The sequence below is a fragment of the Neovison vison genome, chromosome X (assembly GCF_020171115.1).
Source record: "Neovison vison isolate M4711 chromosome X, ASM_NN_V1, whole genome shotgun sequence".
NCBI classification, from domain to species: Eukaryota; Metazoa; Chordata; class Mammalia; order Carnivora; family Mustelidae; genus Neogale; species Neogale vison.
Window position 1 is genome coordinate 88892688 of NC_058105.1, and position 14194 is coordinate 88906881.

General features: G+C 54.7%; 1 protein-coding gene across 1 annotated transcript; it reads left to right on the top strand.

Moving 5' to 3' along the window:
• The first annotated feature begins 238 nt into the window (after positions 1–238).
• On the top strand, positions 239–14159 carry FOXP3 (forkhead box P3). The gene is made up of 12 exons (XM_044235211.1): positions 239–346; positions 7084–7318; positions 7846–7950; positions 8047–8185; positions 8594–8681; positions 8751–8855; positions 9691–9778; positions 9977–10057; positions 10736–10886; positions 11613–11689; positions 12920–13021; positions 13235–14159. The coding sequence occupies exons 2-12, from the start codon at positions 7106–7108 to the stop codon at positions 13382–13384; spliced, it is 1299 nt and encodes a 432-aa protein (XP_044091146.1). The 5' UTR covers positions 239–346; positions 7084–7105; the 3' UTR covers positions 13385–14159.
• The last annotated feature ends 35 nt before the right edge of the window (positions 14160–14194 follow it).

A 14194-nucleotide genomic window follows, 5' to 3' on the forward strand; every position in this document is an offset into this window, starting at 1 on the left:
AAATCATATTTTCAGATGACTCGTAAAGGGCAAAGAAAAAACCCAAAATTTCAAAATTTCCGTTTAAGTCTCATAATCAAGAAGAAGAGAAACAGAGCGAGCGAGCGAGAGAGAGAGAGAGCGAGCAAGAGAGAGAAAAAACTATGAGAACCCCCCCACCCCGTGATGATCAGCACACACACACTCATCGAAAAAAAAATTGGATTATTAGAAGAGAGAGAGAGAGAGAGGTCTGTGGCTTCCACACCGTGGTTTTTCTTCTCGGTATAAAAGCAAAGTTGTTTTTGATATGTGACAGTTTCCCACAAGCCAGGCTGATCCTTTTCTGTCAGTCCACTTCATCAAGGTGAGTGTCCCCGCTCTCCCCCATCAGATGGGGGTCCAGTGGAGGAGATGGTAGTGAGGCAGGCACCGGGCGGGGGTCAGGGGACCTCTGGTACCGGCAAGACAGCTCCTTTGGTTCCAGTCAGGTAAGAGATTTTTTTTTTTTTACAATTATAATAGTAATAATAAATGCCAGCAGACTGATTAGGAAAGTGCTTGATCAATGCATGGGCAGAGGCAATGATAAATAAATTGATTGCTATGTAGATGGGCAGGATTTTTTTTTAAATAGGCCAACTGCCAGTCTTTGTGAATTTCAGAGCTTTGAACAACTTGAAATTTGTCGTAACTGGAAATTTCAACTACACCCCTCCCTCCTCTTCGTCTCTTGTCTCCTGATAGCTCCCATCCCTCTCTGTCTACTCACCCTGTCTCCCTCTTTCTGTGTTGCTCTGTCTCCCAGTCTGTTTCCCTGGCACTCAGACTCTCCATCGCCCTTTCTCTGGCTCTGCCCAGCTTCCCTGCCTCTGTCTCCTCCATCTTCACCACACTCCCACTATCTCCTGTCCTCTTTCTCCCGCTGTCTCTCCTGCTCTCTTGTCTAGCCTTCCCCCACCAGCCTTCCCCCTCCATGATCCAGCACAGAGCTTTGTACCGTTGGTGCCTAATAATAGTGGATTGAGTAACATTGATGAGGACATTTCCATTTTACCAGAGTGAGCATCAGTTCTGTTTGTCCCGATCGATGGAGGATAGTGAGCTGTTGGGTCAGGCTGAGCGCTTAATTGAACTTGGGCTTGCACGGCATGAGGGGACCTCCTGGGGGGTACTTGTGCCACTGTTGGTCGTGGTTTAGCTGTGTGGTCCTACCCTGGGACCTTGTGTGTGTGAGTGTGTGTGTGTGTGTCCAAAGTCCATGTCCAGGAACCAAGCAGGCTGTTCAGGGCTGGGACAAGCTCATCTCTGCAGGCTTAGCAGTGCTCACTGTTAGTTGTTAGTACTTTTTTTTTTTTAACCAAATTAGAACCACTCTATCTATTGGTTTTGCTCCTGCTTTATTCAATTAATAGGAGCATTTTTGTAGATCACTAAAAATTGTTTCAACATATGATCTTTTGTGGCTGTCAAGACTGTCCTCACACTGGTATGAACCACGATTGGTTCGACCAAGTGCCAATTCCTGGACATTCAGGTTGTTTCTAGTTCTTTCCCCCATAATCATCCCTGATTAGTTCCTTGGATTCCTGAAAATGGAGTTACTGAGACAAGGGGCACGTGCATTTTTAAGGTTGTCTGACCCTCTCTGCAAATCGTTCTTCCAAAAGGTTGTCCTGTTATATGCTTCTTGTACTCAGCCCTGTGTGGGTATTATCATTTTTTTAAATCCTTTTTCAGCATACCAGGTAAGAAAAAATATTACCACATTGTTGACATTTGCTCTCCTTGATTATTTACACTATTTATTGAGCATTTGTACTTTTTCTTAAGTTGTCTGGTCATATCCTTAGTCCCAATGGAGTGCTCATCATTTTTTTTCTTATTGATTTGTCACAGCTTTTTATTTAGAAACGATATTAACCTTCCAATAGGCATACAGGTATAGCAGATATTTTCCCCCAATTCATCTCTCACTTTTTCTATTTGTTTATGGAGTTTTGTGATGCTGTGATGTTTTTATATAGACAGATGGGTTACTCTTTCCTTCTGTGGTTACTGTCTCTGGTTTTGTGCTTAGAAAGTCCTTTCCCACTTGAAAATGAGATAAATGTTCACCTGTGTTGGCTTCTAGTCTCTTTTATGGCTTCATTTTTTCCATTTGCTGTGGAGGTTGAGAGTGTGGTTACTGGAGCCAGACTGTCTGGGACAAACCCAACCTCACCCCAAGCCATCTGTATGATTTTTAGCCAGGCATTTAACTTGTCTGTACCTTCATTTCCTTGTATGTACTGTGATGATTATAGTAGCACCTACCTCAAAAAGTTGCTGTGAGGATTAAATGTATTTACCATGTAAGTGCTTAGCATAGGGCTGGCATACAAGAAACCCAAGAAAATATTCTTACTTACCTCTTTAATAAATCTGGAATGTGTTTCAGGGTATATGTTGATTGGCGACATTTCAAACTGGCCAGAGAGGAATTGGTGGGGAAAATGGACTGATTATTCATTAACTAACTTTATCTTTCCCTTAATATTCCCAGAAGCATTTGTCAAATAGTGTAGCCTCCGCTGTCTCCCAGGTTGAAATGCCACATTTATCACGAAGTTGCTTCCCCTTCCCTCTAGACAGTCGTCTGTGATTGAGATTTCTGTTTTGTTCTGTTCCCCAGTGTCTGAGCCATGGCACTTTGCTGACTGCTGCTTCGCAGTACAATATATCCCCCGACCACAGGCCGCCCCCCACCACCCAGCCCCGCCAGCATCTTGCCCTTCTTTTTTCCTTGTTATCTGATGCAGCCTCAGTTCCTGTAGCCAGAGACCAACAACTATTCTTATTTGAGGCATCCATCTCTATCTCTCTCTCTCTCTCTCTCTCCCCCCCCCCCCCGTTTCCCTCTTTCTCTGTCTCTGTCTCTATCTCTATTTGGGTCTCCTTCTCTCTCGCCCTCTCCCTCTTCCTACCTCATCCTCTTCCCATCTCCCTGTGCTGTTCTCTTATTCTTTTTGTTTCTTTCATTCTCTCCTTCCTTGTGTATACTTCTAGGACTTTCTGTTCCTTTGAGTTCCTCTTCCCTCCTTTGTCTCTCTCTCTCTCTCTTTCTCTTTCTCTCTCTCCCTCCCTCAACATCTCTCACTCTCTGTGTATCTCTGTCCCACCTCATGTTTCTTCCATCTCTCTGTATCTCTTGTTCTCTGGGTCTTTGTGTTCCCCCTATGTCTGTCTGTCTCTCTCTATCTCTGTCTCTTTGTGTATCCCTGTCTCTCAGCTAGTCCCCTGGCTGGAGGGGCTGTTGTTGACTTGATGCCCTGAAGACATGTAGCAGGTCCCCCAGACACAAAGTGGAAGGGCCCTGGCCCTTATCTCCTCCATGCCTCTCTCTGCCCAGTGTACGCAGGAGCAAACTGAGGCCTGGAGATGGGCAAGAGGGCCTCTCCCAAGGCCTCACAGGGATGGAATGGCAGAGTTAAGACCCAAACTCAGACCGTAGGACTCTTGGAAGGACCCTGCTTCTGTCTCTCCCCTGCACTGTGGGCCTCAGTTTACTTCTCAGCACCCATGAGGGGTGGAGGGGGAGCTGAGCTGCCCCCTGGCTGCTGCCATTCCCCCTTCTGCCTTCTCACAACTTGGACCCTTACTCAGGCAGGAGGCTCTGTGGCCACATAGGCCAGTATGGAGCCCAACCTCCTAAGAGCTAGTCTGGGTGGGGTCCCAGGGTCCCATGACTCAGAAGGCCTTGTGGCCAGAGGGTAGTGATACTGGAAGGATGTAAGTCAGCCAGTCTGTCTGTGGGTCTGTCTGTGGATAGAGCTCAACCATATCCCCAGAGTGGGCACGAGTCCCCGGGAACTTCCACCCCGGGACCCCTCCAGAGAGCCTGGCAGTGGGCTCCCTACTGGCCAAGGCTCTTCGTGTCCCCCATCATGAGGCCCTAGCCAAAGGCATGCTGGCCTCTAGCTCCCCCTCCTTGCCTCCCCATCTCCTGTGGAACAGCTATGAGTACAGGAACATGGTCCCAGAATGAACAGGGAGACTGATGCCCTCCACGTGTTCATTTACCATCACTGACATTTTGTTAAGCATTTAATGTGCATTAACTTGGGACAAGGGGTACAATTACTGTCCCAGTTTACATGCAAGACCAAGGAGAGTTATAGCTAGTTAATGGCCGAGCCCAACCCCAGGATCAGGGGAGTCTTCTGTCACAGAACTTGGGATGGAAACTGTCAGAAGAGGCAGAAGAGGCAGAGGCTTCCTACAATGCCAAGCCTGGTAAGGCCAGAGACCCTGTGAGGTAGTGAGCTGCCTGTCCTTCAGGGAGTTTCAGTGAGTTTGGACACCATTGACATTCGCCTTCACCATCTGTGAAGTTGGACCCAAAGACCCTCACAGAGGGGGTTTGAGACTCTGAGATCCTTTGAACATAAGAAATGACGTTCTATGGTTCGGAGGTTCTGGCATAGTACCATTTGAAGACCCCCAGGGTCCCAACAGCTGTAGGGTCTGCGTGGTAGTCCCCAAGCATCAAATCTTTGGTCTCTCCATGGCCCAAGTCTACAGGGCCCAGGACTTGTCATGGTGGCCAGATGGACGTCACTCACCACATCCGCAAGCACCCACATCACCGCCACCTGGGCCAAGGCGGCTGCAGGATGGGCCAGCCAATTCTCGGAACGAAACCCGTGGGGGGGGGATCTGCCCCCTTCTCTTCCTCCTTGGTGCCGATGAAGCCCTGCGCATCCGGCCGCCATGACGTCAATGGCGGAAAATCTGGGGATGTGACAACAGGGCCCAGATGCAGACCCCGATATGAAAACGCTCTCTGTGTCCCAGAAACAACCTCCATGCAGCTTCTGAGAAACAGTCAGAAAGGGACGCCCCAACAGACAATGCAGGAAGCTGGCTGCCCAGCCCGGCCCTCCAGGTTCCCCACCACCAGACAGACCGTATCTATGTCCCCTTTCTGAGAATGTCCCTGTGCTTCCCTAAGGCTGGGCGTTCCAGATATGTTTGAGGAAGAGATTTCTTATAAGCCCCAGCCAAGTGTCCTAGCACCGTCAGAAGTGACCAGGGGCCAGCCATCTGGGCCAGGCCAGAGTGGTGGAGACCATCCACTCATGGACCAAAGTTGGTATTCGTTTACTCAGGCTTCTATAACCATTTACCACAAGCTGGCGGGGGTTGCTTAAACAACAGAAGTTTATGGTCTCCCACTTCTGGAGGCCAGAAGTCCAAGATCAAGGTGCCAGTGGGGCTGGTTCCTTCTGAGGCTACAAGGAATGATCTGTCCATGCCTCCCTTCTAGCTCTTGGAGGACTGCTGGCAGTCTTTGGCATCCGTTGGCTTCTAGAAGCCTCTCCCTGATCTCCACCTTCATTCATTTGCTCACCTCCTCATGGTCCCTGAGTCCTGAGCCTCCACAGATCCAGGCTCTTGCTTCTCACACAGTAATGTAATGCTCCCACCCCCACCCCACCCCTCCCCGCACCAAGAGACTAAGAGTTTACTACCTGGATTCTCACCCCCACCTCCCTCCATGCCAGAGCTCCCGACAATCCCGTGAGCTGACAGCAAAGAAAGGAAGGTGCAGCTGCTCCCCTAAACCCCCCTTGTGCCAGCTTGGGCTATTATCGGCAGCTGTGTGCCCAACCCAGTGCTGTGTGGTGGGGAGTCACATGCACGCACACACACTTTCTAGAGAAAGACAGGGAGCTCTCAAGTTGCCGTGGGACTGTGGAACGCACCCGGGTGTTCCCTTCAGTAAAGTGGTGGTTGGACTAGGCGGTCCCTTCCAGCTCCAGCTTCCTCTTAGACTGGGATTCTGAGAAGCAGAAGCCCTGCCCGTCACAGTGTGTTCAGTTCTGGGGCTCAGCAAAGGAGCCCAACGCCATTATGGAGGACTTTCTGGATGGGATTCAGATAGGGGATATGGAGAAAGAGCAGACATTCCAGGCACAACATCTAGTAGGAGCACAGGCTTGGAGAGCAGAGTTGGGGTAAACGCTGGTGGGGCTTGAGTCAAAATGCTCCCACCGGCCCTGGCTCAGGGGACCTGAGATCTCCCTGCTCTCCGGCCCCTGCCATGTCAGCTTCGTGCAAGGCAGGAGCCCAGAGATGCTCAGACCCCCCCCCACTGCCTGAGCTCCAGACTCCCGTCCTCCACTGCCCACTCAGTATTTCCACACGTGTGTCTAATGCAAGACTCTTCGTGTCTATCCACCCCTGGATCGTCACCCCCAACCTTGCTCCCCCCAGCTCAGAAGATGTCCACTCGGTCCTTCCAGCCTGCTCAGGCAAATACCAGGCCAGAGGTCTCCTTGACCCTCCCCCTCTCACCAGCCCCCACCACATCCAAGCTGCCAGCAAATTCTCCTGACTCCACCTTCAAAGCACACTCAGAATCCACCAACTTACCATCTCCACCGATACCATCCTGGTCTGTGCCACCACTGTCACTTGCCTGGACTGTCACAGGAGCCTCCTCACCAGTACCCCTGCTTTCACCTTCCGAGAGTCTGTCCCTCTCCCCGCAGCCAGAAGGACCTTGAGTCCATGCCCCCCTCCACTCTTGTAAATGCCAGGTCACTGGGATAAAATAATGCCACCCAGAGAATCAGAAGCCAGTCCCAGCAGGATCAGCAAATGTTGTATGCCCTGTGTATAGTGCAGGGAGGACCAGGGGCCTAAGGCTTGGAGACGAGCCCCAAGCAGTTGGGAGAAGAAAAGCTGACACCTGCCTGTGGTTGAGGCCCCAGAAACAACCCCAATCCCCCACCTCCCTTGTGGAGGACACATCACCACCAGCGCTCTGCCAGCACGCACGGGCAGGCTGAGTGCTAGAGCCGGGCACGTTTGCACCTGGGACGTGTGCAGAGACACATGCACATCTGCATTCCCAACACCAATGTATGCATGGGTGTGTGCCACATGTACGCATGATCGGAGCTGGGGTCCAGTTGTGGAGCCCTTGAGGACAGGCCCCAACTGATGCCTGCTCTGACTGGGGCACGGGGCAAGGGGTGGTCTACATGGTTCAAGTGGTCAAGCAGTTCACACCACCGCTTGGGACACATGTAACTCCTTCCCCCTATGTCCCCACAGCCTGCCCTCGGACAAGGACTCAATGCCCAACCCCAGGCCAGCCAAGCCCTCGGCCCCTTCCTTGGTGCTTGGCCCATCCCCGGGAGCCTCACCCAACTGGAGGGCTACACCCAAGACTTCAGATCTGCTTGGGGCCAAGGGCCCAGGGGCAACTTTCCAGGGCCGGGACCTCCGAGGCGGGGCCCATGCCTCCTCCTCCTCCTCTTTGAACCCCATGCCACCATCGCAGCTGCAGGTGAGGCCCAGGGCCCAGGATGGGGCAGGCAGGGTGAGGTACCTGGGCCTACAGGTGCCGACCTTTACTGTGGCACTGGGCGGGGGGCCCAGCTGGGGCACAGGAAGTGGTTTTCTGGGTCCCAGGCAAGTCTGTGACTTATGCAGATGTCGCGGGGCCAAGAAAGTCCCCAGTTAGCAGGTCTCAGAGATTCAAGGCTCTCCCCGACCTCCTAATCCCAGTCTCGGGAGAGGAGATCCTATCATGGCCCCACAGGCATGGCCCTGTGTCCGCATCCCCACATGACAAGGGAGAGGGCTGGTGCCCAGAGATATGAGGTGACGGGATTGAGGCCAACTCAGCCACTTATTAGCTGTTTGATCTTGAAAAAGTCATTCGCTCTCCCTGAGCCTCAGTTTCCATATATGTAAAATGGGGATGGTCAGAGTACCTACCATGTGGGGCTGTGGTGAGGAGTGTATGAACTAGACATGTAGAAAAGTGAGGATAAGGATGGCATCTCACACGCCTGCCTTCTCCCCACTCAGCTGCCCACAGTGCCCCTAGTCATGGTGGCACCCTTTGGGGCACGGCTGGGCCCCTCACCCCACTTGCAAGCCCTCCTCCAGGACAGGCCACACTTCATGCACCAGGTACTGACCGGGAATGGGCAGGGCGGCGGGAGCAGGTGGGACAACTGGGTGCCGCCGCGGGGTGGAGGCTGAACCACAGCCCCTGTGTGCCCCCAGCTCTCAACGGTGGATACCCACACTCGGACCCCTGTGCTGCAGGTTCGCCCACTGGACAGCCCAGCTACGATCAGCCTGCCGCCACCTACTGCTGCCACCAGTGTCTTCTCCCTCAAGGCCCGGCCTGGCCTGCCACCTGGTAACACCCCCCATCCTGCAGCTCTACAGAACCCCAAGCCCCACCCCCCCCCAGGGCGTGAATGTGAGCCGTGTAGGCTGCTGAATGGCGGCCCTCAGGAGGTCGGAGGCATCGGGTCTTATCATCTGGGAAACTCCGGCCTCCAAAAAATGTCAGGCTCAGAACCTTAAAGATGCAGAAAGGCACGAATCACAGAACCGCAGGTCTCTGCAGCTGAAATGTCAGCGCTCGCAAATGGCAACCTTTGAGCTGCTCCCCAAGAAGCCTTGGGTGTAAGGGCCAACAGAGTCCCTGGGAATCAGGGCCTGAGAGGCTCAGGAGGGTGGGAAGTTCAAAATGAGAGTCTCTGTAGGCAAAGCCTGAGGGACCAGCCTAAGGGTCCCAAAGGTACCCCATCCCCACCCACAGGGATCAACGTGGCCAGCCTGGAGTGGGTGTCCAGGGAGCCCGCACTGCTCTGCACCTTCCCAAGCCCCAGCACACCCAGGAAAGACAGGTCAGTGGACCAGGCTGGGAAGGACCCTTGCTCTGCCGTTGCCTCCCCTTACACTTTCTGTCCTCCTAGTGCCCTCTCGACCATGCCCCAGGGCTCCTACTCGCTGCTGGCAAATGGTGTCTGCAAGTGGCCCGGATGTGAGAAGGTCTTCGAGGAGCCAGAGGATTTCTTCAAGTGAGTGATCCAGGCTCATACTAGTCCAGGAGGGTCCCCAGTATGTGGGAAAAGGCCTGTGGTACAGGTCTCAGCTCAGGCCGCATCTCAGTACAGTGATGAGGCAAAAGGCAAAGGCTAAGACCATAGATTCAAATCCCACTCACTGGCTGCATGGCCTTGGGCAAGTTACTTAGCTTCTCTGGCCCCTGGTTTCCTCATCTGTGTAATGGGGCATCATAACAGAGGTGTATACTATTACCTACCCCCATTTTACTGATACAGAAACTGAGGTCATAAAAAAGTTAAGTGTCTTAATCGAGATCACTCAGTTCCTAAGTCACAGAGCTGGAATTTGAATCCAGGCAGCCAGGCTTCTTCTCCCCTACCCCTCCTGATTTCATTGATCCCCATAGTTCCAGATTCTCACAGTGACTCTTGCTGCTTCCCCCAACAAACACACATACACACACACACCCCTTCTCCCACCATACCCAACTATCAGTGGCAATTCTACACCCTGTCCTCTTCACAACCATGACTATGCAAGGCTGTCCACCCCTCCCCACCTGGAGTGCCTCTCCTGCCCTCGCCTACCTCTCAGCTCACCAGCCTTCCAACATCGTCTCCAGCACCCTGGCCAGGCTCCAGTGGCGAGCTCAGGCCTGGCACCAGAGATGCCAAGTAGCATGTGTTGAAGGAACAGCAGGTGTAAGACGGAGACTGAGGTAGAGAGGGAAGGAGGCTGAGGCACCAAGGAGAGACCTCCCAAAAGGTCTGGCCCTCCTCACTTGGAGTGGTGAGCCGGGAGGCCAGGCCCACCATAGTCACCCATGTGGACTCTTCCCCCACCCAGGCACTGCCAGGCGGACCATCTCCTAGATGAGAAGGGCAAGGCACAGTGTCTCCTCCAGAGGGAGGTGGTGCAGTCTCTGGAGCAGCAGGTGACAGAGGAGAGGGGTGGTTGGGGGATGATGGGTGAGCCTTCCGTCTACCCTGTGCCAGGAGCTAAGCTCACCCAGGACGGGGGCTGGCATAAAGGAAGGGAGGAGGTAGGGCACTCCCAGGGAGGATCACAGCCTGAGCCAGGATGCGGCAGAGTAAGGCCAAGTTGAGGCCTCACTTTGCGCCTGTCCTCACAGCTGGTGCTGGAGAAGGAGAAGCTGGGGGCAATGCAGGCCCACCTAGCTGGGAAGATGGCCCTGACCAAAGCCCCATCCACGGTGAGCCACCCTGGGCCCACAAGCGGTACAGGCGGCTGGAGGGGGCGGAGGGAACCTGCCCTTGCACCCACGTCCTGGGACTCTGTGCCCCCCATCCCCAGCTCCAAACATGCCCAGACCTGGAAACCTTTCCCCTCCGTTACAAATACCCCCAAGGTCCCAAAACATCATGATCTTGGGTTTTCAAAGCAACGGCAAATTACCAAGCATTTACTGGACAACAGAGCCAGTGCCGTGGGCAGGGTTGGCCGTTTGACACCCAGGGGGCAGGGGTTGGTGCAAAATAGACATATGGGGCCCAGGTTTCAAGATGACCCCCACAGAGCAGTAAACAAGGGCAGGGACCCCTGTGATCACCGTGGAGCTGGCCCCGGGGACCGGCCCCTTTCCTGAACATGTTGCTGGGGTTAATTTATCAAATCCTTGTGAAGCCACTCACGATAGTTATTACTATCATCCCTAAGGTTAAGGTCACAGTTGGGTAGGGAGCCCAACTCAGCCCCAGCTCGCGGCCCCGGCATCATACAGCCCAATGCTGCTTTGTGGGATTCTGTATCAGACTGGAATTGGGAAGAGAGTGCCCTTGCTTTGGGAAAAAAAAAAAAAAAACTTATTTAAAATTGAAGTGAAAAGTTTAAGCCTCTGAATCCCCAGCCGTTCTCTTCTCTCCTCCCTCAGGTGTCATCAGACAAGGGCTCATGCTGCATCGTGGCCAGTGGCTCTCCCGTCACCACTGGCCCAGCGTGGCCCAGCCCCCAGGAGGCCCCTGATGGCCTGTTCGCTGTGAGGAGGCACCTCTGGGGAAGCCATGGAAACAGCACGTTCCCAGGTAAAGATGGTCCACAACCCTACACGGTCCAGCCTCCACGCACCCTACCCCTAGCCCCTCATCCCCCACTGGCCTGGGGTGGGAGACAGCCAGGACCAAACCTCCCCAGCACTGCCACTCAGCCTTTGGGAAAACACAACCCCTTGCCAAAGCTGCTTTTAAGCGTTTCCAAAGCCTGTAAGCCCCCTGCTCCCACCCAGCCCACCCCCATTGCGGTTTCTCCTGTCCAGCCCCATCTCCCCTAGGACCTGGGGCTCGCTCAATCTGGGCTTTGGCTACTCCATTCGGTTGTCAGAAGGGAGGGCAGGGAGGGAACTAGCTCCCCTCACTCCCCAGGGACTCTCCCTGCCCCCTCCAAGGAAAAGCGGGGGGGGGGGTTCTCCCAAGCTCATGGATCCAGGGGCTGCCCGCAAGGCCTGGGCTGTGGGCTTAAGAGGGATCAGGGCCCTTGAGTGCCATCCTGCCTCTGCCACTTGGCCACCTGAATCCCTCTGGTGTGCAAGTTATTTCACTTCCTTTCAACTTCAGTGACAATGAGGCCCATTTTGGTGCAAGTAGCACAAGCAGTAAATGACACATCAGCGCCCAATGCTCAGCATGGTCACCGTGAGGGTGACAACTGGCAGCGAGGGACCTCAGCTGGGCAGCCTCTCCTTGTAGCATGGGGGATGGAAGAGGGAGTGAGGAGCCCCAGGACAGGACCTGATCCTCCCCAACCCCCTACAGAATTCTTCCACAACATGGACTACTTCAAGTTCCACAACATGCGGCCCCCCTTCACCTATGCCACCCTCATCCGCTGGGTAAGCAGGTGGTGTGGGCCAAGGAGAAGGAAAAGAAATGGGGGTGGGGGGAAGAAGGAGAGCACCAGGCTCCCACATTCCCAGCCTCCTTCCAAGCGCCCTCGTCGGGCTCCCTCATGAACAAACCCAGGCCTCCCACAGGATTCCCCACCCGCCCCCATGCCGGCTTCACGCCAGACCTGCCCCCTCAACCCAAACTGAAACCACTATCCAGGCCTGTGTGAGCCAAATTCTGGCCCTCACCCCACCCCTTTCCTGGGGCCCACCTCGACCCCATACTTAACCCCCTCCCAGACCTGTAAAATGCCCCCCAAATGACCCTGATCTTTGCCCCTTGCCCTAACCCCACCACAGATACTATCCTCCTTCCTTCCCCAGCCCCCACATACCCCAATAAGCCGGCAGGATCCTGCCTCTCACCCCTTCCTTGTGACACCTATCTGACCCTTGGCCTCACCCAGTCCCAGCCCCTTCATTTGAATCTCCCTAATGCTTGCCCAGAACTTTCATCCTAGGCCCACACCTAACCCATCCACAACAACACACATTCCCCTACCTGGCCCCACCCTGACCCAGAACCTCACCGTGGTGGTAATCTCCCACCCTTTCCCTTACCCCACTCCTAGATCCAAACAGATCCAATCCCCTGACCATTAGCCTCACTCCACACCTAACACAAGCCCCGACCCTGAATGACCACATACAACCAAATTCTTTCTTGACCTTGACTCTAAGCACATGCCCGACACAGAAAATAACTCCATCACTAGGCTCACCTCGGACTCCTGACCTTAATGCCATCCCATCCCTCAGCCCTCAACTTGCCCCAGTCCATCCCCAGCCAGACCCTTACAGCCCCTTCCCTGCTGACCTTTAACTCTGCCTGGCCCTTTACCCCTCCCACATCCTTAACTTGGCCCTACTCCTGGGTTTTGACCTTCCCAAACCCTGACGTCTTGCTCCCGTGGAGAAGGCCAGCTCCAACTCCATCCCAGACCTTTAACCCAATCACAGGCCTACCCCAAACTAGACTTACTGCGACCTCAGCCTTGATCCTCTAGCTCACCCTTCTAACTCTGTCTCTGACCTATCACTGCACACCATCTCCCTCCCTCCCTTCCCCTGCCCACCCCAGCTCCACCCCTGTCAGACACCCAGGGTGGGCCACTGCCACTCTCAGCCCAACTTCAGGGGAAGGGCTCCCTGACCACCTGACCCCCTAACCGCCAGGCCATCCTGGAGGCTCCCGAGAAGCAGCGGACACTCAACGAGATCTACCACTGGTTCACGCGCATGTTTGCCTTCTTCAGAAACCACCCTGCCACCTGGAAGGTGAGCTCTTCTGGCAATGGCAGTGGCTGGGAGGGCCTCCAATGTCACCGGAGTGCTGGGCCGAGCTCAGGAGTGGCGTGGTTTTGGGGGGGGGGGCTTGTAGACATGTCCCGAAGGGCTGGGAGGCTGGTCTGGGCTGGGTCCTGCTGACCTCAGAGGTTGACTGCCTAGCCGTTCCCCCTACCCCCGGCCCGGTGGGCTTTCTTCCCACAGAACGCCATCCGCCACAACCTAAGCCTGCACAAGTGCTTCGTGCGGGTGGAGAGTGAGAAAGGGGCCGTGTGGACCGTGGATGAATTCGAGTTCCGCAAGAAGAGGAGCCAGAGGCCCAGCAGGAGTGCTAACCCCACACCCGGCCCCTAACCTCAAAACCAAGGAAAGGAGGAAGGATGGACAGGGGCTGAAATAGGGGGTGGAAGTGGCCGGGGGTAGGGGTGATGGGCGCTGGACATGCCCACTGGGGCCAAGAAGTGAGGTGTGCACGGTCTTGCCTGCCAGGGACCCTGAGCCTCAGCAGACTACCCTTCTGGAGCATCCGCCCTGCACCAAGGCTGCTCAGAGTGGCCCTGGCCCCTGCCCCCTGGCCCAGCTTCCCACAACAAGCTCTTTAGCCAAACTGAGCCTTCACACCAACTACACACACAGCCTGCCTTGGTCGCTCAGACAGGTGACCTTTGGGCTGGACCCACACACACACACACACACACAGGCCATCCTGTCCCTTGGACACAGGACCAAGAACCTGCCTCAGTACTCTCGGATAACAGCAACCTCTACAGCCTCACAGACCATCGCACCTGAGCATGGTCCTGTCAACCCACAACCCCTGAAGCACACACCCACGGCCATCCCCCTGCCTGGCACACACGTGCATGTGGTGTCACGTGGGGTGCACCCAGCACACCCCACCCCTGCCCTGCACAGAAGCAGCCTTGGTACCTTTAGGATCTCAGGTCCCAAAGAGCCACACAAACACACCCCAGTCATGCACATTCTCATGCAGCTCCCAAGACATCAGCTCACTCACACAGGCCAAGAGAACACACAGGGACGTCACAAGTGCATACACATGCACTTGGCACCCCAGTGGGTCTCCGGGGTCCCAAGTGGGCTTTCACAGCCACACCCACGGAATCGCCAAATAGATCCCATGTCTCACCTGCCGCCAGGCCC